Consider the following 27,041-nt stretch of genomic DNA (forward strand, 5'->3'; position numbering starts at 1 on the left):
GATTAGATGACTAGCTGGAGTTTCATTTTTTCCATCCCTTCCTTAATTGCTATTGTCACCACTTCAGTTTACAAAAAATGGCAAAGCCTAGATGCATGCCAGCCCTTTCCCGTTAGGATGGTTTATTCAAGCTTTTAAAATCCCAAATTAAGCATCTTTCATCTCCAAACACTTTCAGCTACAGGCTGCTTAAACCATCAATGAACAGGGTTTTCTCTTTTGTACATTACCCATCTCTGAGCCACATGCATATATACACTTTAATACTATTTCTGTTATTAGGCCTCTGCTTTCAATTATCACACACTTCCAGTACACTTTTTTTACTGCCTTTACTCCAAGCACAAGTCAGCATTTTATACCTAGGATCCTAACTGCTCCTAATAATCAAGATGTATGAACAGCAAAATGTGAACATTACAGTCTTTTTAACAAAATCAGCTCTAGTGTCTCACTAGCAAATGTGAAGTTCTCATGAGCATTCCTGAACTGACTAGGGCAGGTCAGTCCAAATAAATTCTATACTTGCACCTGGTAGCAAACCTGCAACTACCACCTAAGACTTGTGATTTTTGGAAGCCCTTTGGGAGGGGAGGAGTTTAGCAAACTTGAGTGATACTGAATGAAGATGATTTATGGAGAATGCATTCTTAGCAGTTTTAGTGTTTAGCAGCTGCCTAAGAGTCATGCTTGAACTGCACGACGAACTTAAAAACAAATTCCACATTTGCAGCTCCTCCCCTAAAACCAACAACAGCCAATTCTGTAGACGTTGCTCTTTAACTACACCCAAAAGTTTAGCAGCAGATATTATAGCATTTCTGTTATTCTGTACTTTTCAGTTGCAAAAAACATTTTCCCTTCCCCAGCTGGCAGCACATGTATCTTCTTCCATTAGTCATTCAGGTATTGCAGTTAAGTACTTAAAAATAGATAACCTTCTTTAAAAATATATATTATTTAAATTATAAAGATTTAGGTTGAAGTTAACTACTGGAAAAAGCTGTTTCCTACTACTGTATCTTTCCTTTCAGCAACTCTGTGAGGGATACTGTATTCCATATCAGATTAACTGGACTTCTGTCACACAGAAAAGATTAGTTACGATAAATGGCATCCTTAGTGCTGCTGAATTATGCCTTCCTCAGAAGAACTGAAACCATGCTTCATTGTCATTCATCAGGCATCCCCTTCTAGGATGCTACAGGAAACTTCATACCTTCCTGAACTTTTCCATCTGCTTATAAAGATCTGGATCCAGCTCCTGAGACACATCTTTCATCCAGAGTAGAGCTCCTCTGTATTCAGTCCGATACTGTTCCATTCGGTTTACTGTCAGCCATGTGTCTGAGATGGCCCTATATCTGAAAGTCTCCACTTCTTGATATAATCTACTCAAAGGAGTACGCAGTGCTAACCTGGGGAAAGGCATGAAGGAAAGGAAGGAGAGGAACATGTTAAAGAAATTGTTCCACAACGGCAGATGGATTAATACAACTACTGACACTTCACCAGCAACGAAAAAAACATACACAGCCAAAACAGTTCACTTAAGTGCTAGTGTATGTTCAGATGGCTCTACAGCTTGGTTGGGGGTACACATGAATGGTGTGATTTTGCTTGAATACTGTGTTTGGAACCTTCCTGTTCAAGTAGTGACCTTTCACTTACACATGCAAGTGGAAAAGGAACCTTTCCTAATGCATATATGTATTCTAGTTTGCCAAGCTGCTCCTACGTATGCCATTACCACTCCTCTTCACAAGTTACATTTAACAACTCTAAAAAAAAAATAATGTATCTGAGGTGATTTATTAGTGGATACATATCACAGATGTATCAGGATTGTCATGTTAAGCACCACAATAAGCACTTCCATTAGCCTTTCAATCTTTAAATGTAAACAAAGAAGTCACCTGTCAAGTAGATAATTATTTGATTTTTCTTCCTTCTCCTCCCTCGTTTTATTTGGCCTTTTTTTTCTTTGGGGTTTTTTTTGTGTTTTTGTTTTGTTTTGTTGGGGGGGGTGTTTGTTTGGTTGTTTTGTTTTGTTTGGGTTGGGTTTTTTAGGAACCTGAACAATTTCTTTGAAGGACATCTGTCTTTTGGAAGGACTTAGGCATTTTCTTACATGTTTCTTCCAGCAACTACACTTTGGAAAAGCAGTAGGGGACACTGTTGTCTTCCCTATGTCATCACTTCAGTTGCTAATGGGATCTCAAAACTAGACGGAACTACTGCAACTTTTGCTTTGCTTCCTCCTGCTGCTTCTGCTTTCCTCTTGGTTGCCAGCAGCCACCTCACTGGAATGGGTTCAATCAGTTCCACATCAGTGTAGAATTAGTTTAGTGTGCTACTTGGGGTCTTCCTAAGCATAAAAGAATTTCTAATTTCAGCTCCAGTAACTAGCAAATTGTGTCTTCATGATCTCCAACTACTGAGCTAGCTATTGGCATGCAATGCAAATAAAAGCAGTCCCAGTTTCAACATGAGCTTGAGAATGGCTCAAGAGAGACAAACAATCAGTTTTATTTTTAGGTGAGTTTATGTAAAAAGATGCCTTAAACATGTGTTAAGAGATATAATAAAATGTGAACTTCTTAGTGGCTCCACCCCCATGTTTTCTCATCCTACAAATACCCAGTCATTCAAAGGAAAACTGACTTTACGTAGTCACGTCATACACTGGGATTTCTATGAACAGTTAAGCTTTATAAAGAAGCAAACCATCACTGCTTTTGCTCAAAGGTGCCTTACATGTATTTTAAAGATCCCACTCATGGCTGTTACTGGATGTGCTAATGATCAGACTCTAGCCCAAGATAAACATATGAATTTCTAGTGCTCTGTATGCTATGTTTTATTTTGAGCCAAACAGCTATTAAGCTAAAGCTGGAAAGTATCACAATAGTTAACCCCCCCTCAAAAAATCCTGCAAAACATCATGGAATATAATTTTCCATTGCAAATGATAGTGAATTTTGAACTTTCATAGTAAAAAAATTGTTTAAAAAAAGCATCATAATACCTTAATGCCATCATGTACTGTTACTTTTAAACTCTTTGAGCAAACACAGGGTCACAGTGAGAAGTCAAAAGCTCTGGATAACAGTATGTGTTTGTGTGTATGTGGGTCCCTCCGGAGTCCTTATCCTTTACTGATTTGCTCCTACCCACTGTGCTCAGTGGGGATCTAGGATCTTGTCCTGAGGGACTCCAGTGGTGTCAGGATGAAGTAGAAAAAGGCATTCAGACCTCTCCTTTCTCCTCCTTCTACTCAAGGTATGAGACTTCATGGCCCAGAAAAATACCTGTTTACCTGTCCTTCCCAGGACCCAGACACCTCCACAATGAGCCTGCTGTAACACTTCTCTGCAGAGTGAGAAGTGCCACCAAGCAGGAGAGGGACCTAACTGCTCTGCTTTATAACCTCACTGCTACAGAGGCCGTGCAGATGCACCTTTACAGCTTTAGAACTGCCGAGCTGAACAGCCACAGGTGGGGGATACAGAGTTACACAGACATAGCAGGTCCATAAGACAAAAAACAGGACCAGGCAAAACTACACAGAACAAGCCAGTAACATTGCCTATATTATTGACTAAACCTGCTATAGTAACTTTCCTATTATTCGGTTCCTCACAAATTTCAAATGGCAAAATCGTGACAACTGTGAATCAACTACCACTACCTCACATACTTTGTAAATCAGGCAGTAATTCTGACACATATACCTTTGCTGGGAAGAAAAGCAGAGGGCCTTTCCTGTGGCTTGCATCATTTTTCCTGCTCTTGTTTTATCCTGAGAACCTTGCGATCGAAGAAATTTCCCCAATTCATTTTCTTCCTGAGACAGAACTAACAAAAAAACAAATGAGTGGGCAAACCTGTTATTTAATAGGTTCCTAACAGCTTTAAAACTGGCCTAACATCAAGTATGTTAAGTCACTCTAAATCCAAGCAGCACAGCAAAAATAAATAATTTCAGGGAATTTCTGCATTTAGTAAACAGAAGATCCAATGCACTTGAGACTTTTGTTGATATACTTAGCAAGAATCACAAAACTTCAGTGTCTGAAGACAGGAGAAACATGCTATTTATTTCTTGAACAGAAGAATGAGGTTGGTTAGATCACACAAAGGGCCCGATCTTGATTATAGTATCACAGTCTTGGGTTGGTTTTGTTTGGTTGCTTTTTTTGATCCTGTTTTACCACCTGGACTTCCTCAGCTGATCTTTGGTAGCATGCTTCAGCTGAAGCTAATCCTGAGTTATACTACCCAAAGCTCATTCATTTGCTTCTCTCTTGCTCTCCATGTCTCATGCTTGACTACAGAAATTAATTTTTCATATGAAAAATCCAGTACTTCATTTTAAAGAACATTTTCAAATAACTTTGCAAGATTATTTTACAACTTTAACATTCTACACAATTAAAACACTGTTTTTTAATTTATATCTCAAATATCCAAAATATTTCTATTTCAAATCAACTGATTGTGTTCTAAACAAAAAGATGAAGAAAAATAAAAAAGTAGGTTTACATTGAATTGTTGACTACTTCCAAACTGAGACCATGGGTCTTCACATTCTCACATCCTTATAAAAATATTTCATTATGGCCTTATCTATTAGTCTTCCAAAGCAGTTGTCTCCTATAGTACCAGTTTCTTCCCATTATCAATAGGGAGAATGGCCTAACACAATGACAGAAGATCTCGTGAAGTCCTCTTGCTATTTTTCCAAATGTTGACAGTGAAATCCAATGCAGACTCATAACGTACTCTGGTAGAACGTGCCTCATGCATGTCTGTGTTGGAGATCTCACCTGCTATTCTGAAACACTTCTTGAACTCAATACACTACTACTCTGTATTCTAATTTCACCTCCAGATCCTGAAACGTTCTCTCTGCCTTTCTTTGGACAGGCAAGAGAAAAAGGAAACACTTGAGAAAATATGGGCAACATTTAACAAAAGGAAATTGAAAGATGTCTCCAAAGCTGGATTCTCTTTTCCAGGCCAGAAATCACAGGGGCAGAGAATCAAACAGTACTGATTGCAGAGAACATTTAGAGGTCATTTAATACAACCTGCTGTTTGAAACTTCCCAAATGAGGTCTCTGTCTCTCACTAATGACTGCCGCTAGTTACTGTACACCTGTTACAGCTGAGTGAGCATTATCAAAATTCATTGTAATAGCATGGCTTAATTATAAAACCAGTAATAAACCAAATACTCTTCATAGTCAATCCTGATTTTAAAAAAATTAAACCAGTTCAGAACAAAGTTAGGGTTTACTTCTGCATTTAAACAAGCCAAACAAGTAATGGAAAAAAACCTACCCTAAACCACAAGCTTTCTCCCATAATTACTGCTACCTATCACTGCATATCAAATATAAAACTTAAGAATAGGAGATCTTCAAGCAAATAAGCAAGTCTGCCTTTAGCTGTCTGCAAGGAATGTTATCTTTATTTTGAAATAGGATGAAGCTAGTAGATCCTCATTTTCATTTTTACTTTTCCACTTGAGGACTTCATAATGCAGACCTCCTTATCACTTTAACTACTGTATTTGATCATACTTACAACAAATCCTTTTCTGATACAGTTCAATTGCTTTCAGCAACTCCATACACGTTCTCTGAATAGAATGGAACAGCTGATATTGCAAAAAAATACACAAAAAAAATCATAAGTGTATGCAAGAAACACCAACAATCAAAACACAAGAGCTTAATTTTCTGTAGGAATTATTAGGGATCACTGTTTTCTTGAACAATGAGTAATCTTTCCAGCTTGAAAGCAGTTTTTCCTTATCAATTGTGCCTTCCTTTCAATTAAGTTGTCCCGTGAAACTACAGACAGACAAATCATAACTTACAACAGGAAATTAAAGACAAAAATAATTTTGGAAACAGGTCTAATCTGAACAGCTGATAGTTAACCAAACTACTTATGTTGTTTTTTCTTTTTTTATGATATCTTTGGATATACATGATGATGTATAAATCTTTGTTTCTAAAAAACTCATAGTAGAGCAAAAAGTTATCAAAATGTCTATCATATTTATCATGTACAGCAATATGCATACTTGCATTGGTATGTCAACATGGAAAATTACTGATTTAAACTGAACAACTGAACTTTTCACTGGCATAGCTCCAGTTTTCTAATCAAATTTAAAAAGCAGCAGCTTCCGAAGGAAGTGTAAGTCAGTCTTAACTAAGTTTGGAGACTGTTTCTAGGAAACAGGAGAATTATTACTCTTTCTGTCTGTCTGTCTAAAACCTTCAACTTGTAACTCAAACCTAAGCTCCACTGTACCAAGTATTACAAAGATATAAGCAAAATGGACTACTGGCACAGTAACTGTCTTCCTTTGCATCTGCTTGACCTTCTGTACATTTACACAGGTCTTGTCTTTTAACCTGACAGCATGCCTGCAGTTGAGAAGTTCTTCAAGTGAAAACAGGCTTTAGCTTTTTATCTGGTAAACACAGATTTTCCTATTTCCAACCTCCCCAGTGCTAACAAAGCATCCTTCCTGATGATCTGCAACACTGTAAGCACGCTACGAACTCAGATATATATTTACAAAATACTGTCCCATCCTTCCAGCTTGTTTTACATCAGTACTCCTGATTTATAACCCACTATGAAGACCCCATAGCTAGAATCATCACATTGTAAGTTATCACTATTATAGCTAGAACTACAAAGATTTGTTTGTTGTAAATCAGCTTCGTGTATTTCAGCTAAAATGTGAATAAACTGAGAATCCTAAGTCAATAATTTTCTGAGAAACTGCAAGAAAACCAGTAAGGCAAAACCTTTACCCTTAGGTAACAAAACGGTAACAATAAAACTTAGCTGGACACTAACTTGATTATTACACTTCAGAAGGCCATTCTCTATCTTTTCTTTGTGTCAGAGATGTTCAAGCTCTTCAATTCCTAGAACCCTGATTATTATTTTTTTTTTTCGCAATGGGGTTGAGGATGTAGACAGCAGGACTGTATTTGTCACACAGCGCAGGACTGTATTTGTCACACAGCAGGATTCTCTCTCTTGGTTACACTTTACAGACTTTCAGAAGCTTCTTTGCTCACATCAGAACCCACTTACCAGCATAAAAGCTCCAGAAAGCAGAGTTTACCATGCACCTTGCTCCTTCTTGGTACATTGCATGTTTTTCTGGTATATGTGGTATTGTATAACTGTACAAAGGATGTCATTTGTATATACTACAGAAGATATTTTTTCTTAAAACAATACTCGACAGATATAAGCAAAGGGTAAGAATGACTGATACAAGCACAAAGGGTATCTCCCGCTCCCTCCTACCAACAGAAAGAAAAAACCCGCTCCCCAAACCTTAAAATAAATACGAGAGATGCTGGTTCTAAATAAGACTGGGGGACATGGGTTTTGGTGTTACAAAATGCTACTATATTTCTTGTATATACACAGGTACCTTTGTCAAAATGAAGAAAAACTATTACAAGAAAATAGTGATAAAAATGTATATACATTATTATATACTACGTGTACACATATTAGAGGCTTGAAATGAAAAAAAAATTAAAAATTAACATACAATACACATTATGTAAACATTACAAACCTCTAGTTTTGCATCCAGATCTGCATCTGACGCCACAACATGCTCATCTTCCTTTTTTCCTGTAACTTTTATAAGGGTTTGCTTTGTCTTCCAGTATTTCTGTTGCATTTTATTGACCACGGATTTTTCTTGGCTTTGAGCATATTGGTCATAAAACTCCCTTGGATAATTGCTAGAATATTAAGAAACAAAATTCCAAAACTTCAATAGGATGCTTAAAAAAATGTTTTAACATGCTAGATCAAGAATATTGCATTTGCCTGAAGACATGTATATTCTAAAATGCACTTCCTCATTATGCATTAATAACAAAGCAATTAAATTAGTACTGTATTTCCCATCCTGCTTTGGAAAATAATACACTGCTTTCAATCTGAATGTCTCTAGCATATAGTACTGCCAAATAATCAGCTGCAATGAATTCTTGCCAATGCATTACAGAATGATTTACAGCCCATGGAATTAACTTTTTATTTTTGTATAACTAGTAGAAGAGTTTTAAGTGAACTAGAAGAGCTGCTTAAGCAGGCATCAATTTTCATGCAATTTCAACAGTGTCAGGATTTCACAAAGTTCATTTTATGACTAGAATTAGACTACTTCTTGCTCTCCTTTTTTTACAATTGAATAACAAAGACTTAGAAGAACACATCTCTTTTAAACATGCTATGTGAAAGATAGCTAGCTCACATCTTTTTTTTTATGCAATGACAACATGACAACCTTGGGTGTATAACAGGTAACATTTTTTCAGGGATTATTTTCTACCAACAGATGATTTTGCATTCCTGTAGCAGACCTGACAAAAAGTGCAATCTAAAGACAAACTCCATATTCCACAATATTTAAACCATACCAAGATGGTTTAATAGAAAATATAGCCTTACAATGAAATCTTGATCTCTTTTGGGAAGTGTTATTCCATTATTAATTTCTGCAAAAATAGATGTCTTTTCCCCTATGTGCATACATAAAAAGCTGCAGTGATTTTGCAGATCTTTAGTACAAATAAATAGTTGCTAAAAATTACTATATTAAATACTCCAGGAAAATTAAAGAGCTTGAGTTTTTCTTGAAAAAAAGATACCCTTCACCTGTGGAGTGACAAACTGTGGTTCATTACTGAGACACTGCCTGCTAGCTCTGTTCACTTGGATGTTACCACAAAAGGTCTTCAGACCTAACATACACATCACGTCATGTATTGAGCCACACAGCAACAGACAGATAGATGCTTGCTGTGAAATACTATGGCCATTCTAAACCAACAAGCCGTTGACACAAGTGGTTCCCCAAAAGGGTAGAACATCTTCCCTACGTAGTTACTAGTGACACAGCTTAACCTGAAAAGGAAGTTTGTTTCACAGGGATTTGTTACTTGCTTTAGTCATTTTTAATCAGTGAGCTGGGAGACAGCGCCTTAATCACCAAAGAAACGGTAAGAAATTAAACTGGAAGCGAGCAAGGACAAAATTCAAAATGCACTTATACACAGCACTTCTTGGCTTCTTCCCCAAAGTTTAAAAGCAAAGGTATTTACCCATTTAATTCTACTCAAACATTAGTTCCAAGGGTTTAATTTATGAATTTCATTAAAATTAAAATAATAAGCCGCCTTGGTGCTACAGCACAAAATAAACACCACATGCGAAACATACCACATTTCATGTAGAATTCTACATAAACAAACCATTACACACTCCTGACAACAGCCAGCCTATCAAGGTAGGTGAAGCCTATATTGACCTGATATATGCTACACCTTTAAAATACAAAATCTACAATCTCTAATAAGTAACAAGATGATCCCCCTGCATTATGAAAAAACCAGAATATCAGAGTTTAATAAAAATAGCATTACTTTAAAAATAATAATAATGATAATAAAAAAAGCAAACTGCTGGCAAGGTAGTATAAAGACCCTAGCTCTACGGCTAGTTGTGTGCTTTAACTTCTGCTACAGCTGTGCAAACAGCCAGTATCTCAGTTCAGTGGTCAAGTGAAGAAAACATCGTAATTCATCTGGTATCAACCATCCTTATTATCTACCTCACTTGAGGACACTAGAAATTCTGGGGGCATGGTGCAAGGAATAAAAATGAGTCATTAATATGAGGTCACACAAACACAAATATTTTGTGATTAATAGAGATTCCTGAATTAGAGACTGAAACACCAAATGAAGGAATAAGAGGAATATAATCTCTTACCACTACACACAAATTCAGCTTCTAATTTCATTTGGAGAATTTACTGGCTCCCGTTTATGCTTAAGATAATGAAAGATTTATAATCACATTACTGAAATATTTGGTGTACAATTTTTACTGGTAGACACTTGTCAATACCTTTTAATATGGATTTTGTGTCAAGCAATCATGGACATATTTAGGTTTTGTTAAACAATCAGAAAATATAACTAAAAGAAGGATGTACTTTATTCTGAGGTTGATGACCACAGATAAACCTCTTGAAATATGACAGTTCATACACTTCTTTCCATTAAGCAGGAAACACTGATAACACACTATTTTTCTGTCTAGTCAATTTACTTGTTTTTCCACTCTTTGGCAGTTTTTCATTTTTTAATTTTTATTCTTTTTAAACAGAATGTCTACCAGTGACTTCATTTAAACACTAGATGCCAGAACATAATGTGTGATAGACTCAGACAGTGACAAATCAACATGCCAAACACCATTAGCTCTTTAGAATAAGAAAAAAATGACCAAGGTACTTACTACTTCTGACCTTCCATGGTTCTTGTTTTCTTCAAACACTTAAATAAAATACAAAATTATCAGTTAATACAAACATCTTTAAACCACAATTTTCAAGTTAGACACTAGAAAAGTCCTACCTTTTCACATAAAAAAATACTATGTTGTAGCACCTTGTTTATCATGTTACAACAGAAAACCTTTCAATCTGTGGACCAAATGCTTTCCTCATGTAACACACAATTCTTGCTTAAACCCATGACAAACACATTGTAGTACTGTCACTGATGTTGCCAATTATTATAATTTAGCAAATTTTCCAGGCAAAAACTAATTTATCTGACATAAATTCAGTGACTTTCGATGAAGGAAGCCAAAAAAGTCCATGCTAGGCATCTTCCTCTGTCAAATTTTTTCCCCAAAGTTCTAACTACAACAAAGTTCAGCTACTTTTTTTGCCCATGTCCCACTGATCTGTTTTTTTAAAAACACCAGGTACATCATACCTTGAGCCATGGATGTGAACTTTAACCAGCAGGTAGTTTTTCTATGAGGGACTATGATTTGTATGCATTTGGACTTCAGATTTTATAAGTCAGTATCTCCGACTTGGATACTCAAGTCTCCCACTATATATTGAGCTGATGAGATGGCACACACACCACTTCGCACCAGTAAGTGAGCACACTTGCCACGCCAAATTTACAAGTGAAGCCTGATACTCCTCATAAACAAAGAGCACCTGGCTTCTCTCTTCTGCTGCTTTCAAAGGACTCTATTCTCCAGCGTACAGCCAGCATGCAAATGGAGGCACCGCAGCATGATCACAGAGGGAACCAAAAAGAAGCTGGCCAGATGGTGCTGCTGGAAAATGGCCTTTGTTAAAACCAGGCATGAAGGAACACACCAACAGGCTGCACTAAGATACAAAGCTGACTGACTGAGAAAACAGAAATGGAAAAAGCAGCTAGGAAGGTAATGGTGCTTAAACTGGACTTTGGCACTAATCTGGGTGAGAGAGAAAAGGGGCTGCCATGGGGAGAGGTGACAACGGCAACATATCTAGCATGGTGCTGCTTACAGAGGGTACGGTTAGCACTTGAGTGGCAAAAGGACTGGAACATATTGCAGGAACCCGAACAAGGGAATGCAAACAACCTGAGTGCTTCCTGCAACCGTGAAGCACATGCACTTTCATTTGAAGCCAAATGGAGCCCAATCCCAGATTTACAATTCTAACCTTTCTGCTACCAGTACCTGTGAAACTTCCTGGCAAAGTTCCATGAGATGCTGCAAGATTGCATCAGAGCAGGAAATTTTCCTGAATTGGAATTTTTGTGAAGTGCTCATAAGCACTGCAGGAGATAACATAAGAAAATTCCTAACTGTCTTCAGAGCAGAGTTTAAATGTAAACACAACAGCTAAACAACAAAGAGGAAGAAAGAACTGTTTCAGATTGTTGTTTGTGTTATAGCACCATTGAGTCAGACAATATACAGAATAGATAGCATCGGTCATGGCTTTGCTGTAATTTCTACAGCCATAAGGCACAGGCACATCTTACATCTTTATGTTCAACTTCACTGTTTTAACACTGGTCCTCCTTAAGTCAACTGTGGGTGTGCACGAATAAGATAAGAACACAGGATTTAGCTTGTATACACATTCATGACTCAGTTATTCAGCAGCACACTTGGATTGACAGGAACCAAAGAACAGTCTATCTAGATGGAATAACATGCGTTAATTATGTGGAACAAAGTGTAAATGACCAACACAAGGAACAGGTCTAAGGCACTGACTTTACACACTCTACATGTCCACCTGATTCTCCTGGAAACCAATTCCCTATAAATAAAATAAAATGCAATATATACCTATGTATACTAGGGTCATGGTGAAATAGTTCTCATTTGCAAGCATAGCTCATGCTTTTTCTTCCTAAACATGCGAGCTTATATTTTGACTCTGGGATCTTCCTACTTATACTCCTCAGAGTCCTACATAGCACCCCTACGCCCTTAGGACAGGGGTCCTCAAACTACGGCCCGTGGGCCGGATACACCCCCCCAGGGTCCTCAATCCGGCCCCTGGTATTTACAGACCCCCCCACCGGGGGTTGGGGGGGAAACCAAGCAGCCGCAGATGACTGCTGCCACCGCATCCGCGCGCCGGCCCCCTGGTTAAAAAGTTTGAGGACCCCTGCCTTAGGATGTCATTTGTGGGGATATGTTAGTTCAAAGTGAGGACTGTGTCACAGCTGTTAGGACAGTGTTTTCATGGTATGAAAATGAGGGCATGTATTCCCTGTCTTGACGTGTGACATGATGGCATTTGAGGCTACAATACCTGCTGCTATAGTGTTGTATGGCCAGTTAGGGTGGCAGGAAACACAAGTGGAGTCTTACCTACCCTGCCTGGTGGAAACGGCTACTGGCATGTGGTATCACCACATAGCTCAATCCCTAGGCCTACTTTATTTCCAGCACAGAGCTAGTTTTTGGTCTAAAATGAGAATTCTGTTTGTACAAAGACAGCCTAGTAAGCACTGGCATTGACAAAACTCAACTGTGGTTGCTCAAAACCAATCAGATGACTTTTGATAAGGGCAGCACTATTTCACCTGTAATTTCCATCAAGAATGTTCCTGGATCCCATTCATTCCAGGTGCTGTTCAAGAAACTTTCATAAATAGACCAGTTATGCCTCAGAAGACTCAGCTTAGTTTCACCTTTCTCAATGACTGAGAACACTCCAGAAAACCTGCATGTCTACTACTACAGGCTATTCTTTTTAGCCGTTCATTTAGATGACAAACCAAATTGGTTTGGGTCCCACTGATCTCAACAGTACCCTAAATGACTTCCATTCACACAGACATTGTTTGAAGTTAGATATCCTTGTGTAATATTTGCAGAACTGTAAGCTAATTCATATTTCATGTATCAGCATCACAGTTCAGCTCTACTGAAATGGGAACAGTATATACTAACACAGATATTGGAGTCTGAAACAAAGGTGGAAGAAGATAATAAAGTAATATTTACTTGAGCTGGATGTAGTTGATGTGCTATTACAAGAATACTCATGTTTGTATCTGAGTTCTACTGCAAATTTATCAATTTCTAGCTTGTAATGTTAGGATTTTATTTTTAAGAAACATCCAGTGGCTGATGACTGGGGAAAGACAAATACCGTATCCATCTTCAAAAAAACAGCAAAGACGATCAGGGCAACTTCAGGCCCATCAACTTCAACCTCAGTTCCTGGAATGATCATGGAGAAAACCCCCCTGGAAACCACACCCAGCCACATGAAAGACAAAAAGGTGAGTGGAAACACCCAGCATAGATTTATTAAGGGCAAATCGTGCCCGAGTAACCCAGCTGCCTTCTACTATGAGATAACTGCCTCTGGTGAATGAGAGTAGTAGATGTTGTATGTTGATTTTGGCAATGCCTTTGTTAGGTGTCCCATAGAATTCCTGCAGCTTCTTGTGGGACCACATTTGCAGCAGTGTCCAGTTTGGGGCTCTCCATACAAGAAAAACACTGGCATACCAGAGTGGGTCCACCAGTCAGGGTCTGGATCCCAAAACATATTTGTTCTACTATGAGACTACCCGGCTAACAGGAGGCCTTATTGCTGTCTACAGCTACCTAATAAGAGGTGTACAGCAAACAGCCAAACTCTTCTCAAAGGTGCACACTGGAAGGACAAGTGGCCACAAACACAAGCAGGAACATGTGAAATTCCAACTTAACATAGGCAAGAAATTTTTCACCATAAGGCTGGTTAAGCACTGGAACAAGCTGCCCAGTGAGGCAAGCACTGGACACGGCCCTGAGCAATCTGCTCTAACTGGGCCTGGTCGAACAGGAGGCTGGATTATGTACTTTCCAGTGCTCCCTTCCAGCCTATATGATTCTGTGAAAATCTGTACAATGTAAAAGAAGATGAGACTGGAGAGCAGCAAGTTTGCTACCATTGGTTTAATACAGAACACTTTCCACAAGAATGGTGTAAATGGACAGAATAGCATTGCACCATTACCACTGTGGCTACACACACAAAAAAAAAAGTATAGTATGTTTGCTTTTTAAGAGCTACCTACAATATTTTCACCTTTTAGTCATATTGCTTATTTTCATTGAGAGCTGAAACTTTTGACATTAACAGTTTTTATTCTTCAGATATTGCTACATGTACAATGTGAATTGTCCCTGCAGTCACACGGCCATAACTTACTTATTTTTATCATCTCTAACTTCACACGTTGTTACTGCCTATTCCAAGTCCAGGAATAAAAGAGGTTTAAGATACTGGTTGAACTGTAACAAAAGGCTTTATTAAAAGCATCTGAGATAGCTGAAAGCAGTGAGATTTTTTTAAAATAAAAAATCTCCAAGTCCAAGTCTAGCCACAAAAAGTGAGAGATGCTAATAAAAGGGTCTGGGAACAGCCCAGTGAACTATTCAGGATCTAAAAGGAACACTTCATAACCATGTAACAAAGAATCCCTATGGTCATGAAATGCTGGCCCTGAGGCTGCAGAGAGACCAAGGAATCATCACATAACCTTTGACTCCTTTAGGTTTCGAACTCTGTTATGCTTTTGAAGAACAAGATATAAATGTCCCAACAGAGCTAACAAGAGAGTTGCTTTTTGCCAAAGCTGACAACAATGGAACACATGACACTAACTAGAGTCCACCAATAAACTGCAGTCAAACTTAAAATTAACCTGTTACCATACAGTTTTATATATAAAACCAAGCTTAATTGGCCACAAGGAGTTTATGAAAGAGACTTTTTTTCTTTTTTCTTCCCAGTGTATTAAGACTAAAAAGAAGAAAAATTTCAGCAAATAATATTATGCTGACACTCATTAAAAAAAAAAAAAAAAAGCACCCACTGGAAAGCATTTTTATCGGGAAGTTTCCATTATCTTTGATGATAGGAAGTTATGCAACAGTTATGATCTCCATGACAGGCAGCCTTTACATTGGCAACCCAAAAGGTAGGGATACTCTAAGATATGTTTGCTTCCTCCCTTCCCCCTCTGCCATAAGTGATCTATAGCATGCTAGGGAAAGCAATGCTACATTTCAGCTCACTCTACACAAATCCATGTTTATTGCTGCACAGTGCTGTATCTAAGGTTTCCTGAAGAAGTCCACACACAGCTCCAGTAATTTTGCAAGTGTTTCCCAGTGTTTTGAGACAGATGCTACCTCAGTTTCAATATTAAACCCAAGCTGGCGCTCCTGCCCAGCACACAATGGAGCACAGCGCTGAAACATCCATTCACATATGGAACGAACTGTATTCATAAACCCTGCCGAAACCTTGTAAATCCCTATCAAGTCCTCTGAGGAGCCACCAAGAAGCCTCAGCATTGTGTTCCACAAACCTCCTCGTCTGCAGAATGACACCAAAAAGGACTGGCACCACCTACCAGCCTGGACACTGTGAAATACAGCTGAACTGTTTCTAGACTGAGCCTGGCTTCAGAAGTGGTACAGCTGCATTCACGTAGTGCTCTGTCACAGCTAATAAAACATGCTGGATCCAAGATGGCCCTGCAAACAGCCAACCATGGCACCTCTGCATCTGTGGCAGTTTATCTGGGTTGTAGGCTATTGACCCAGAAATTATTTCCACAGAAAGCCCAAATAGCTGGAATGCACACAGAACTTCGTAATATTTCTGCTGTACTACATCACCCTGTCTTCCTACTGAGATAATTTTTTAGCCATGATGCTGGAATGAAACTTGATGGACAACACTCTCATTAGCAATATATTTCTATTCCTATGGAAAATCCTCCAATTCTCTATATTTGCCAAGACCATTTGCATACACCATCTACATTTTTCTATGCAAACAGGAAAATGCTTTCATGGTGTTTTGAGTGATTCAGGCTCCAGCATACCACAGGTTTACCTTCCAGATCATGCTCTGTATAACAAATATACATGCTTGCTTATCTTTTTTAAAGCTGAACAACTTTATACAAGTAGTATCTGGAGATTATTCATAAGAAAAAGATGGTATGAGTACCTTCTCCTCAACAGCTAAACTGATAATAAACAATTCTGTATATCAATGTCATTCAGACAGTGTTTCTTTTCCAGTGAGTGTAATTATAAATAGTGTCACATGGCAAGGTGAAGTTCAGACTTTAATGCTCTTCTAGGTTATGAGGAAATCAATTTTTTTAAAAAAATAAAATCTTTTCCCCTAATTCAAATATCTCTCCTTGGCTGAGCATTAGTTACACAGTCCTTACTATGCTCTTAGCTTAGCTAACAGATCTTATAACCAGAGACAGCAAACAGGAATCTTTTCAACTGTTAAGACCATTTAAAACAAACTGTTGATCTAATCACAACTTCTCAGAACCAAGAGATGAGCTGCAATCCTTGCAAAAATGTTATATATGCTGATCTATAGATCATATTTAACATCCAAAGATGACCTAGTATAGTTATGTAGGAAGGCAGCAGACTGAACAACACATTCTTTTGAGATGCATCCAGAAACAACAAAAGGGAACTGAATGAGAAGCAGAGCAGAATTCAGCAACCCTTATGTGAAAGTAATGTGTTCATCAAAAGAAGATACAGAGGAGTCTGCACTTTCACTGACAGCACTGTCTTCTCAGTTTACTGTCCTTTCAAAGCAGCTAATATGTTTTGTGGTCCATCAAATCCCAAGAGACTCTCTACACCCTAAACCCCCTTCAGCTTGTAACTTCAAATATGGCAGAATCATGCATTGCAGTTGATTCACTTAATATAAAAGTTTTATTAAATCTAATAATCTTCTGGGAAACTTTTAATACAGTAATAGTAGAATGGTACTAAGTAACAAAAGATAGGAATTTTAAGGAGTTCTATCTGTAAAAGCTAAGTGTGATAGTTTCATTTATGTAAAATACTCTGAAGCAAAGAAAATGTGCTTGGGTGAGGGAATCAATGCCATCTGTGTCTCCAACAGCTCTTGGCTGACAACCTATCTCCCCCACCCTGCTCCCTGGAAGCTGTGATCAAACTGAATCAAGTAAATGGGCCTCCAAAGCAAGAAGCTGTCTCACTATGAAGATTAGGCATCACACAGTTTTACCTTCTCTGGCCTTCCTACAGAGACCATGAGCTTCAAATTGCATTTCACTTTGACCTGACCAAGCAAAGGAGAATAGGGCAGACTACTGATCTGAATTATGCATATTGTCAACACAGGAAAAGAGCAAAAACTGAAGTATGGGTCTATACAGGCATTCACCATCAAGATTATACACAGACTTACAAATATTTCTACTCTTAACTACATTAATAGCTACCACTGAAATTCTGCTAAAATGACTGCCCTGTTTAAGTTACATCAGTGTGATGAATGACAAGATTTCATTTTTCCTCTAAAGCTCTTAATGCTCATCACTGATGTTCTAATCCTCCAGAATCATCCATACTTAGCTTTAAATCCAGGAGTATTTTCATGCTGTTAGACTACTCACTGATGCCGTTGTTTATTAATTCAAAAAGTTTATAGTATTGGTCTGCAAGTGCTGCATTAGCAGTTCCTTCCATCCACTACAACTTTTTGTCTATTCCTTTGTCTCAGACAGATCCACAGCTTTGCTACTTATCCTGTAAAGTGTGTATCTTACATATTATCCACAACTTCTCAGCAGAAATACTGCAATCTTCCACGGGAGCTGTATCAACAGAATTACTCTTAAACTATTTCAGGAGCTGACATCTAGAAAGAAGTTTCGTATGTTCTTAAAAGAAGCACAGGGCAAAACAGCATCTGTTATACAGAGGACTCCTGCTATATTCATACACCTTGGAGGTGCCAAGGGGTGAAGAAATTCATGCTGTTTGACCCCAATTATCTAACTGTGGTACCTAAATTACCAAATAAGTCTCTCAGTACTAAGCCCCTGTGCAGATAGGGTGTAGAACCTCCAAAAAGCAACTCTGAGCACCTGAACCTGAGCCTCACCACCACAAAGAAACGGTGGTTTCTGCTTGAAGCACCTGAACTGCACACAGCTAAATCGTGCATAACAGGCGCTTCTCTACTCCTCCTAACACTGGGATTTCATGATGGTCTGTTGAATTACTGCGGGGGAAAAAAAGATTCAGCAGCATACTGAGTAACACATTGTGCTTGGGACACAGCCACATCCCGTAAACCCACTGGAACCAATTTTTTCTTTCACTGCAAGCACTTCTGGAACTAACGTTCCTATACACAATTTCTTCTATTTCCTTCTCTCTATCAAGGTTTATGAGACAGCCTAGCAGAAAGTTCATTTATTCCATTCCATTTATCCATTTGTCTTGATCCCTCAAAGGATCAACAACAACAAAAAAATCTGACATGCAGAAAAAACCCAACCATGTACTCAAAACAGAAGAAGTACCACAGAAATTTGAGTCTGTTTTCCAAGGAGCTAGTTTGAGCCAATATAACACTCCCTTCTTTTTCAAGCTATTTTGTATGGAGAACAAACCACAGTAACACAAGCAGGTATCTTAAATGACTGAGATTGTGTGATTAAGGATTTGCATGATTAGAAACCATGCAAAAGGCATGAAGAAATCTGGATGTTTTAGGTCTTCCTTCTATCATTTTGTAGCACTACCCAGGCACCTGTCTGCAAACAGTACATCCAACAAAGTGATTAGTAGTATTATTAACATTAAGTATATAATGACCTGCCTTTCACTGAACTGTATGCTGACTTAATATTCTCTATGCAGGGCAAATGACCAATAGCTACTGTAGAGAGTACTGTAATTTAATATTCATTAAATAATAACTGTATTATTCCAGTAACAATTACCATGCTTCTAAAGTTTCAGAATAGACAATTAACATAGGAAATTATTCTGCTTATTTTCCTGGTGTAGTCTAAACAGCGGGTGACTTCCAGGGCCCTGTTTCTTACGCTATGATTTAGTCTTTTATTTTTCTACTCCCAACTCTGACATGTACAAGTTAATAGAAGACAGTGGCAGGTAAACAGAGCCCATCTGAACACTGGGAACTTATTACTCATTTACACCTAGAACTTAAGAGCATCAATACATCTTAACTGCACTGGTTTTCAATACTCGAGTGGTTAGAGGTAAGTTTTGGCCAACCCACGTTTTTAAAAACCTGGTTTTGCTCCTATGATGTGCAAGGATCAAGTCAACTGTTACTATTCCTATCTAAAAAACATTTTTGTGTCTATTTGGTACTATATGTATGTACAAAGACTATCAAGTTAAACTTACAGGCATAATTGCTAGAATATAACATGTCTTGAAATGGCACTTGGAACTGGGTTTTTTTTCTTCATTTTTTAAACAGTTGAATGACAAATTCCTAAAAACAGCAGGTTATCTCAAAAAGACTGATAAGAATGGCACATGTAGTCACAATATAGTACAGTCTCTGAACAAAATATTCCAACTGTGAGGCTACCAGCATTTATTTGGAAGATTGATGAGCAAACAATAGCCCTTTCTAGATAAGTTAGCTTGCATGCAGAACTTCATCATTTACATACAAACACAGATAAAATAAAATTTACACATAAGTTTTAAAGTCCTTTTCTAAATTATACTGATTTTTCAGCTGCTTATTGTGAAATAATATAAGAACTGCACATAGTATCAGTTTGCCCTCACATAACATCTTTTACTTGACTACTACTGTTCCACTTACATTTGTGAAGAACACTGAGCAAATGTCCTTAGGAAAGAACCAGATAAGTACTACACGCATTTTATGGATGAATAATTTGAATACAAGCTGTTGAGTGGCTGTTCTAACCTCACTCTGTAAATGAGCAAAGTTGGGGATATATGCAATACCGTATTTAATCTCATTCTAAATGCAGACTCGCTTCATGTCTCTGAAATTACTATCAGATTGTTTTGTATTACACAATAGTTCTCTCGGTTTAAAAAGCAGTATTTTTAAACTTAGTAGCCAAATACTATAAAAGAAAATGCCATATGGAACACCTGCTGTGTGCAGACTATAAAAGACAATATGAAGATGGTTTTTGTGACACATTCTACCCATATCTGTCTAGAGCCTTGACCTTAGGACACTTTCCGTTTGTAGAACCTATAAGAAAAGCAGTGGATGTACAAAAAAAGTCAGGAGCCTCTTTTCACATGTATATTACACTAAATATGAATAAATATGTTTTTAGAATTTCAAACTAATGGCTTTCTTGTTTACATACCCTATTTACTGACAGAGTCAACACTCTCAAGTTTCTCCCTCCATCCTCCCTTTTCATCCATGCAGAAGCCAGGAAGCAATGCCATTGTACCTAAGGAGAAACAACGCTGTGGGAGCTAACAGGGGAAAATAATGTTCTCTAGATTCCCTCATAAGATCATTTACGTCTGTGGATAAGAGATTTAATTAACAAAACAGTTCTAGCATGCACAGCAACTACATTACACGATGATCTTCTTTTCACTGCCCTCTGAGTAAACACCACAACCAATACAGGCTGTCTGTTCTTGACAGATGCACAGTGCACTCAACTTTTACAGTACTGATCTCGGATCCTGGCACACCAGCTGACTGCTCCTAAAGCAGCAGCAATGCCTGTGAAGCTACTTGCAAGATGGACCCGACTATTTCAATGACTCAGAAGAGAGTTCCCAAGGTTGACGTAAGTGATTGCATAACCGGTCAAAATGCCCCTCAGTTTGCCATGACTAACAATAGCCACAGGAAAAACTACCGTGTGACTGTTACTACTAGCAACACATAAAAGGTCAAATGTCTCTACTGTTCTTGACTGCTTTGATCTTTGCTTGACATTGTTCACTCTCTAGGCTTTTGTATTTTTAATGCTCCTGCATCACATGGTATAATTTTGTCTTTAGAGTGATTTTATGGTCGAAAAGTGGAAAAACATCTTGAAGAATCAACTACTTCAGAGCAACGCTGCTGGAGAAGATTTTGAAAAAAGTATTAAAAAAAAAAAAAAGAGTCATTGAGGACATTTCTTGACTTCTAGTTTAGCTGAGATATTAGCACATTTTTTTCTGCCAACTCCTACCAACAGCTTTCAACAGTAGCTGAAGAGTGAAAAGAGCTGTTATTATTCGTTTCTTCCAGAAAAGGTTACTTAGGAATTCATCTGAACAATTTAGCAGCCCTGTAGAGTATGGGTAACAGAGAAGAACAGGCAAGATGGGTGGGCTTGAAAATCTACTGAAGTGAAAAAAAAGAAAACCCTGTATATTGGTTGAATTGTGTTGAACAATTCCTGTTCAACAGAAATTTTACTTTGCACTGATTGCCTCCACACCCCAATAATACAATCTTTTGAAAGAAAAATGTTAAAGAAACCCTCCTCCTTCCATACAGTCATAACTGGTGTTCTTGAACCTGCAAACTTTCAGTAACCTCCGTATTTGAATCTCAGCTCCCACAAACACAATGAAATAGATTGCCATTATCTAAAAAGCACTTAATTCTTTCTCAATTAAGAAGGCAGCAAATTCAAGTTACCAGCTTCTAACTCCTGAGTGCACTGAATCTTTCTGGAAATAACGTTTCACCCATAAAGTTCCGACAGTAAAACTTTAGAACTCATTCAGACCAAGGGTTGGCAGCATTTCACTGCCACATCACCTTCCAGTAGAGCTTGCCATAGGAAAAACGTGACTGGTTATACCAGTTATGGCAGTTTACCACTCAAAAGGTCTATGTGGCTTTACACTAAATTCCTTCTTCAGTGGTATTAACATAAATCTTAAATCATTCAGTCACTCAGTTTAAACCCATACGCTACCCTATTAAAACAGTAGTATAAAAAATTGTTGATGTCTAAATAACATGTTCCTGGACTTCATGCTAAGTACCACTAAGAACTGCAACTCCTAGGTCAGTGCCATGCACTGTCAAGCGGTGCTTGCACTCAGTCCTCCGGAACCCTGGATAGACAAAGTGGAAAAAGTGCGGATTACCAGAAAAATCAGATGAAAGACCATAACCAAACACAGCCTGCACTGCACACTCCAAAACCCAGCCTGCCATTTTCTCTGCCCAACACCTTGGAAAAGCTATCACAGTTTTTTTCCTTACAGCAATGGCCTTGCCAGAGCAAAACACAAGAACAGTTTATTTCCAAGAAGTCTGCTCTGGAACAAGAGCCACAGCTGCTTTCTGAGACCCAAATCAAATAAAATCCATGCAGAAATGGAAAGAAAGAGGATAACAGAATGAAAACATGGGGAGAAAAAAACCTCAACAAACAGATGCTTCCTGGAAACAGACGGTCACCTTGGTTTAAAGCAAGGCTTGCAGGCAGGGGCAAAATACTACAACCAATCAAACAGAACAACTCCACTGCCAAGCTTCCAAAACATGTACACAATGCAACTTGGGGGTAGGGTGTTAAGGGACACACTCCTGAGATTACCTGATTCAGTTTCACACTTAGACATCTGAACTAAGGGAAATCTGAATTACTGCTTTACGAGGGTCCATGCAGGACCTTGCGCCTGTCAGCGCTATGCAGAGCAGCATGGCACAGGAGACGGGCTTCGGTTTGGTGCTGAACATACACACAGTGACACCAACGAATCAAGAGAGCACAGTGCCCTTCACCCTTCCCTCTTGCTAAAAAACTGGCCTCACGTTTCAAGCAATTTTCTATCTTCCTTCTTCCTTCTAAACAACCAGAACACATAAGCAACGTTCGCATGCCAGCTGGATGGATGCAATACAAACCTTATTACTAAGATGAACCTTTCACAAAACACAAGCTTTGAGCCCGAAGTTTGGGGATTTTGCAATTCACATCTCACCAGCTGTTACCGCCCCGGTGCCCGGTTCGGTAACTGACGTTACGCTACCACGGGAGGCCCGGCCGCCGCCAGCCGGCCCGAGGCGCAGGAGGGCCGCCGCGCCCCGGCCAGCGGCACACGCCGCCCGCCGCAAACCGCTGAGGAGAAGCCGCCGTTTCCCTCCCCAGCCTGCCCGCTTCCCGCGGGCGGCGGGCCAGAGGCGATGCACGGGAGGGAGGGGGGCAGAAACGGATAAATGTCATAGTCATGGCGAGATAACCGCACGGCGGGAAGGGGAAAGCAAGGCGAAAAGGAGGGGCAGATGCCATCTTGCGTCTCGCAAATTTCACCTCTGGACAGGTCCGGCCCTGGCTACACCCGCCGCCAAGCCCTAACGGGCGCCAGCGCCTCAGGCCCGGCCGCCGCGCCGCCTCCTCCCCCCAAGAGGCGGGCGGCCCGCGGGGGAGGCGGCGCCCACCCGGGGCTGCCCGGCACCGGTCGCAGCAGCCGCTGGCAGAACCCGTTTTCTCCGCCAGGATCCGGCACGGAGCCCAGCAAGTGGCCCCTTCCCGCACTCACCTTGCCCGCGGCGGAGGGGAGGGGAGGGGAGGGGAGGGCCGAGCCGGAGGCGCCGCCGCCGCCCCTCCAGGTGTTCCAGCGTCGTTGGCGTCACGGCGGCGAGCGGAGCCGCCTCTGCCGGCGCGGGCGGTCCCCGCAGCGGGGCGGAGCCGCCGCCCGCCCAGCCCCCGAGGCAGGAGGGCGGCGGCTGCCGGGTCCGTGGCGGCCGGGGCTCGCTGTTTCCTGGCGTTGGGCTTGGCCGGGCCGCGTTTCTTCTTCCTTCCCCGGCCGCGCTGTGAGGGAGGCCTCAGGGGAAGGCGGCGGGAAAGACCCCCCGGCCTCGGGCCCTTCCGGGGCTCCTCTCGCCGCCTCGCCCCAAACCCCGAGCCCTTCTCAGCCCCCGCCTGCTGTGGGCCGCAGGTGTCGCATCAGGGAATACTCGATTTTATGTTTTGGCCGCTATAAATGGGTAGTTGCTGTCAAGGAAACTTGGAGAAAAAGGCCCTTTGGTGTAGCGGGCAGGTGGCAGCGTCAAAGGGCATTGGGTTTGGAGCGAGAGTCAGAAACGAGCCATCTGGGATTTTGTGAGAGCTGTTTTGAGTAAAGTACTGAAGGTGGGTTTTAAGCTGATTTCAGAGCTTGAAATGTGGGGGGAAAGTTCACAGGTGGCATTTGAAAGCGATCTGTTGGATAAGTGGGAGTTAAAAGGAGAAATGGGGGAGCAGCAACACAGGGTGAAAAATTACCTCACCTGCATGTGGAAGTGTTAACTTCCCTGTACTGCATGTGCGGAGAGCAGCAGTTTAAGCACAACAGAGAACAAAAGCAGGAGTGGAGGAGTGAAGGAGAGGAGGTTGAGCTGGTAGGGCCCCAGCAAAGGGTTGAAGAACAGTGGTAATGGGAGGAACTGTAGAAAATGAAAAGGGAAGAGAGGAGTGGAAATGAGGATGGTAGTGGGGCATTGTCTGCTGAACTTTGTTGAGGTCTGAAGTGCTCATGTTGGTGGCTGTCACAGTGTTTCTGTGAGACCTGGCTGAATGACTTCTGGAAGTTGCACGTGTAGGAGCAAAAATGCAAGGTGTTTACAGCAACAGGGACCTTACTGTGAGACAGTAGCTCTGAAAAAGACTTGGGATCCTAATGGGTAGGTAGCTAAGCATGCACTCCCAGAGCACCAAAGAAGTCAAAAGGGATAATTTAATTAACAGCTGTATAACCTGAGGAATTTCAGGCAAGATTTGGGAGGTTTTATAATTTCTCTCATTGACACTGGTGTGACGACTAACAGCATGTTGTACCCAAGCATGATGTATGTAGCACAGACAGTATGCTGACAACCTGAATGGGTTTATGGCAAAGAATATGGGATTGTTTTCCAGAACTGCAGAAACCCTAATAGGATAGTCTGTATGTTTAGACATAGTAACAGTAAGCAAATATTTTCATAGGAGACAAATCTTTTAATGGGGTCTTCAGTCTTGCAGAAAGAGGTATAGCACACTTCAGCAGCTGGAAGTCTGGCATACCGGAAACCTGATGTTAGATCTCATTTACCTTTAGATGTTGCACTGTAGACACTATTAAGCTGTGTTGACTATCTAGAGCTCTTTTTAGAGCAAATAGAAAAAGGTGTGATTGAGGGTGTGGTTTATCTGATTTATTTTAGTTGCTGATGAGAGTAATCATTCTCTGGGCATGAGTTCCCTTGATTATGAATGACTAACAGGCTCAGGTGTAAAACTTGCATTAGAGATATTAATGGATTAGTCAAATGAATTCCAGGTATTGCTGGTTTTGAAAGAAAAAACATTGATGGAGTTACCTCTTACCTCTCCAAAGGGAAGCAGTGCTAATAGTTAACAAAAGGTCTTTCTGTGGTGGATGAGGATCTGGGATCACTTTATCCAGGTCTGGCATTGCTTTTTTGGTAGTTTTTTCTTTGTAAGTGAACCTGAAGAACTCACTGTGTCTTTTAATGGGATTTATATGTGCAAATCTCCCAGAAGAGTGTGAAAAAAAGAAAATCTTACAGCATGTAAAGGAAGTACTTCAGCTGTTGCAGGAGCAGAACCAAGGGAGACTTTCACCACAGTAAGGTAGGAACTCAGTCAGTCCTGAATAAACCTTGATTCTGGAAAACATTGTACTTTTGTAATCATGGAATTATTTCTATGCCAACAGTTATGTATGTGTGTGAATATACCTAGAATCAGGGACTGAGTCTAGCTTCTTTCTAGTTTACATGAGGCCACATTCTGCAAATTACAGACAACTTCTAGCATTGTCCAGCTTAATTGCCTTGAGGCATTAGCTGAGATTACTATATAATCTTAAAAAAATTAGTTTAACCCTTTATTTCCTTACTATAGTGCAGGCATTTCTTAATCTTTTGTCATGTTTCATATAGTTTATCACCAGACGTGAATGTTATAAATATAAGCAAGTGCCATCTGGTTGTTCTAGCACCTGCCTTAACTCCCATGGATATATTTTTAGTGCAGCAGAAATACAGAAATGTAAGTACAGAAAACAGTTTCTGCAAGTAATACATGAGATAAGGTGTACTTACTAATTTTCACAAGTTTAGTTCTTTGGCAAGGCTGACTAGATCCAGAAAACACCCCAAAGCATGGTGCTACATTCATTGTGTTACTAACATTTTTTTCCCCACTTAGGTGTCAAAGTACTGTAGTACTGTACCAACTAAGCAGTTGATCCACTAACCTTGAAAAAGGTCCATTTTTGCTGTTTTATAGAACTCCACATCCTCTTGCAAACTGAGATTGTTTGGATGACATCATCAAAATTGCTTTAAGATTCAATAAAGTGCAGCCCTCTGAGGTATAACTATTAACCATACCACAGATGGAGGTGTCATGTTTTATGCTAGAGAGCTGACTTTCCAAGCCCCCAGTCACACAAACCTAGAGCTTTTGAAAGAGTGAGCTAGCAGTAAATATTAGCCCTCTTCTTGTAAGATTTTTTCTGCATGAACCTTGTGTTACACTTTGCTCCAGCTGCATTTAATTTGTAATTGGACAAAGATTGGAATCAGATGTTGACTCAGTGAAACTCACTGTCCAGTCATGTTTACTATATCACATTGCTCCTATAGCATACTATGAGCTAGGCTGCTCTTGTCACTTCATTTGGTACATTCCCCTGTGTTCTGTGCTGTCTATATAGTATAATCTTAACAAATGTGTGTGGGTTTGTGGTTGTTTTTTTCCAAACCTAGGTTATTATATTTCTGTAAGTAAGAAGACAGAAATTCAAATAAGAAAAAGGAAAACCATCAGGAGCTGGAG

At 39.8% G+C, this 27,041-nt stretch overlaps 1 protein-coding gene across 7 annotated transcripts in view; it reads right to left on the minus strand.

Annotated features, from left to right (window-relative positions):
* ICA1 (islet cell autoantigen 1) overlaps nt 1–25,811 on the minus strand; it is a gene marked incomplete at its 3' end in the record, with an annotated part of 76,208 nt that extends 50,397 nt beyond the window's left edge. For 4 of the 7 annotated variants that reach the window (XM_080386759.1, XM_080386758.1, XM_080386757.1 and 1 more), the window contains exons 1-6: nt 23,755–25,811; nt 10,372–10,409; nt 7,631–7,802; nt 5,593–5,665; nt 3,735–3,858; nt 1,220–1,418 (exon numbers count right to left, since the gene is read on the minus strand). In XM_080386759.1, the coding sequence (XP_080242885.1) occupies nt 1,220–1,418; nt 3,735–3,858; nt 5,593–5,665; nt 7,631–7,802; nt 10,372–10,388 (585 nt within the window). In that variant the 5' untranslated portion in view covers nt 10,389–10,409; nt 23,755–25,811. Of the gene's footprint in view, nt 1–1,213; nt 1,419–3,734; nt 3,859–5,592; nt 5,666–7,630; nt 7,803–10,371; nt 10,410–23,196; nt 23,219–23,525; nt 23,721–23,754 lie in introns of those variants that run through there. The other 3 variants (XM_080386755.1, XM_080386756.1, XM_080386760.1) reach the window with 3 other exon arrangements.
* Between the last annotated feature and the right edge of the window lie 1,230 nt (nt 25,812–27,041).

This window comes from Falco punctatus (genome assembly GCF_963210335.1).
Source record: "Falco punctatus genome assembly, chromosome: 4".
NCBI classification, from domain to species: domain Eukaryota; kingdom Metazoa; phylum Chordata; class Aves; order Falconiformes; family Falconidae; genus Falco; species Falco punctatus.